Source organism: Bison bison, unplaced genomic scaffold (genome assembly GCF_000754665.1).
Source record: "Bison bison bison isolate TAMUID 2011002044 unplaced genomic scaffold, Bison_UMD1.0 scf7180017864508, whole genome shotgun sequence".
In the NCBI taxonomy this organism is placed as follows: domain Eukaryota; kingdom Metazoa; phylum Chordata; class Mammalia; order Artiodactyla; family Bovidae; genus Bison; species Bison bison.
Genome location: NW_011495064.1, coordinates 12,038 through 14,242, shown reverse-complemented (window position 1 = coordinate 14,242; position 2,205 = coordinate 12,038). Strand labels below are relative to the sequence as shown.

The following is a 2,205-nucleotide window of genomic DNA, read 5'->3' as shown; positions in this document are numbered from 1 at the left end:
CTCCTTTCTATAGAAGCCAACTATTTCTTCCAAATGCTCAATACAAAAAACAACACTAGGACTTCCATGAAGGTCCAGTGGTTAATAATCTGCCATGCAGTACAGGGGATACTGGTTCGATCCCTGGTCAGGGAACTAAGATCCCAACATGCCACCGAGCACTCAGCCTGCATGCTGCAACTACTGAAGTCCGTGCACTCTGGAGCCCGCACGCCACAACTAGAGACCTTGCACACCACACTCCAGAGTCCAAGCGCTGCAACACATGACCCAACGAAAACACCACATGCTGCAAATTCAGATCCAATGCAGTCAAATAAATTTAAAACCAGAAAGAACAAGGCTAAAGAAATTCTATTCAAAAGGTAGGGAAAATAATACTCTCCTCTTTGTTACACTTTTACAACATCCGCTGCACTTACTTTTAACAGATAAAATGTGTATCAAAGTTGCTTAGTATTTTTAAAATCAAGTTCAAAAGAACTGAACATCTCCACATTTCAAGAGTTCACCAAAGATTTTATTAAAGTTTTACTTTTGCTTATTTTCTGCCCTCCATAAAATTATTGGAAAATATCTAAAAATTAAAGATAGAAATACTAGAAAGCAGAAACTAATGTAAACACAAGGGTAAGAGTACCAAAAAGATTTCTTACAAATATTATCTCAAATTTTCTTCTGTTGATAATAATCTTAAAAGTACAAGCTGGACACTTCTCTCATTTCTTAATTTAAAAACAAAGATCTATAGAAAATGCACTAAGTTTGTCTTTATGAATATTCTTCAACAGTCAAATTTATTCTTAGTAACACATACCATATAATGTACATCTTACCTATTAAAGATTTGATATTTTCTAAGATTAAATCACTAGTAATATTTCCAGATAAATCTTGCCCCAATTCAGCAATCAGCTTGGCATAACCTTCATTTTCTTCTCTTAACAAATTAAATTTTTGCTGCTTATAACTGAAATTAGATAAACATCATAAAGCAGATAAAATTAATTTCAATTAACAGGCCTGCATAAGATTAATGTATTATTTTCATTGAATTTTCTTACTCTTATATTAAACCACCAAAAGAACAGTTGTTAGAAGTTTACCTCTTTGTATATCTTTTAGGATAGAAAATAACAGTGATTCATAAAAGACACCCCAATATGAATTACACAGGGGAAACCAGCTACACAAGGAAATGATACTGCTAACATAACACTATCTCCATCATTGACAAGAGTATACTCTAGGTGTAAATTATTTTACTGGTAGTAATAAAAATATCAATTATTTTAACTTCCAATAAGGAAAAAAAAATTAACATTAGTTTCACACAGGTAAAGTTCACTGCTGACTCAATAACCATAGGCCACTCTTAGAAAGAAAAAACACGAGACACACTCTAACAGCAAAAACAACAAAAGTCTTCAAAACACCTTTAAAAATTTCTGGTATTCAACATGGGAAGTAAAAAACATACACAGGCACTTGATCTGCAACATAAAAATGCATGTACTTACAAGAGTTTTGTCTTGATTTTAACTGACTTTTGATTGAATTGCTGTGATTGTTTGATAAGCCCTAACGATTCCAATGTTTCTGGATCCAAGCGTTCCTTTAGAACTGTGTCTGAAACTAAATACTGTATTAAAAAATATTAAAGGCCATTTATTCCTCAGCATTCCAACTATGCATCCACAATCTTAAAACATGCAAAATAATTTTCTCAAATAAGAATATTAAAATCACATATTATATATATACACATATACAACTTTATAAAAAGGCTTAGAACTTCAATTTAACAAAAATGATGACTCTCAAAGTATTGAAAAATACAACACGTAGCTTTTTAAAACTTCACTAAAAATTATATGCATGCTCTCCATAGGCTACAAATGACAAGAACTACAGATGTAATTCTGATTAAAATTAAGTCTGATTAAAATTGAATTTTCTTTAAAATAATGCAGCACTTCAGCCTTCTTTCGTTTCTACTGTTTAAGTCAGATTCTAGTGCAGCAAAGACAAGGACATTATTCCAGATCTGAGTAATGCCATTCCTCCTTGGTTCTAAATTTATGAACATAAAATGGTTTACTAGACAATGATTATGACAAGTTCTAGAATTTATTATTTTTAAACTACCTCCATTCTTTTTCTCCTTGCTGAACAGTTTATGAAAAATCATTCAGTTTAAAAGCT

The 2,205-nt window shown here is 31.7% G+C and overlaps 1 protein-coding gene across 1 annotated transcript in view; it reads right to left on the bottom strand.

The window, feature by feature from the left end:
- Nucleotides 1–1,657, bottom strand: part of LOC104980959 (THO complex subunit 2-like) — a gene marked incomplete at both ends in the record, with an annotated part of 113,276 nt that extends 111,619 nt beyond the window's left edge. The window contains 2 exon segments of the mRNA XM_010829845.1: nt 837–970; nt 1,521–1,657. Of these exon segments, the coding sequence (XP_010828147.1) occupies nt 837–970; nt 1,521–1,657 (271 nt within the window).
- Between the last annotated feature and the right edge of the window lie 548 nt (nt 1,658–2,205).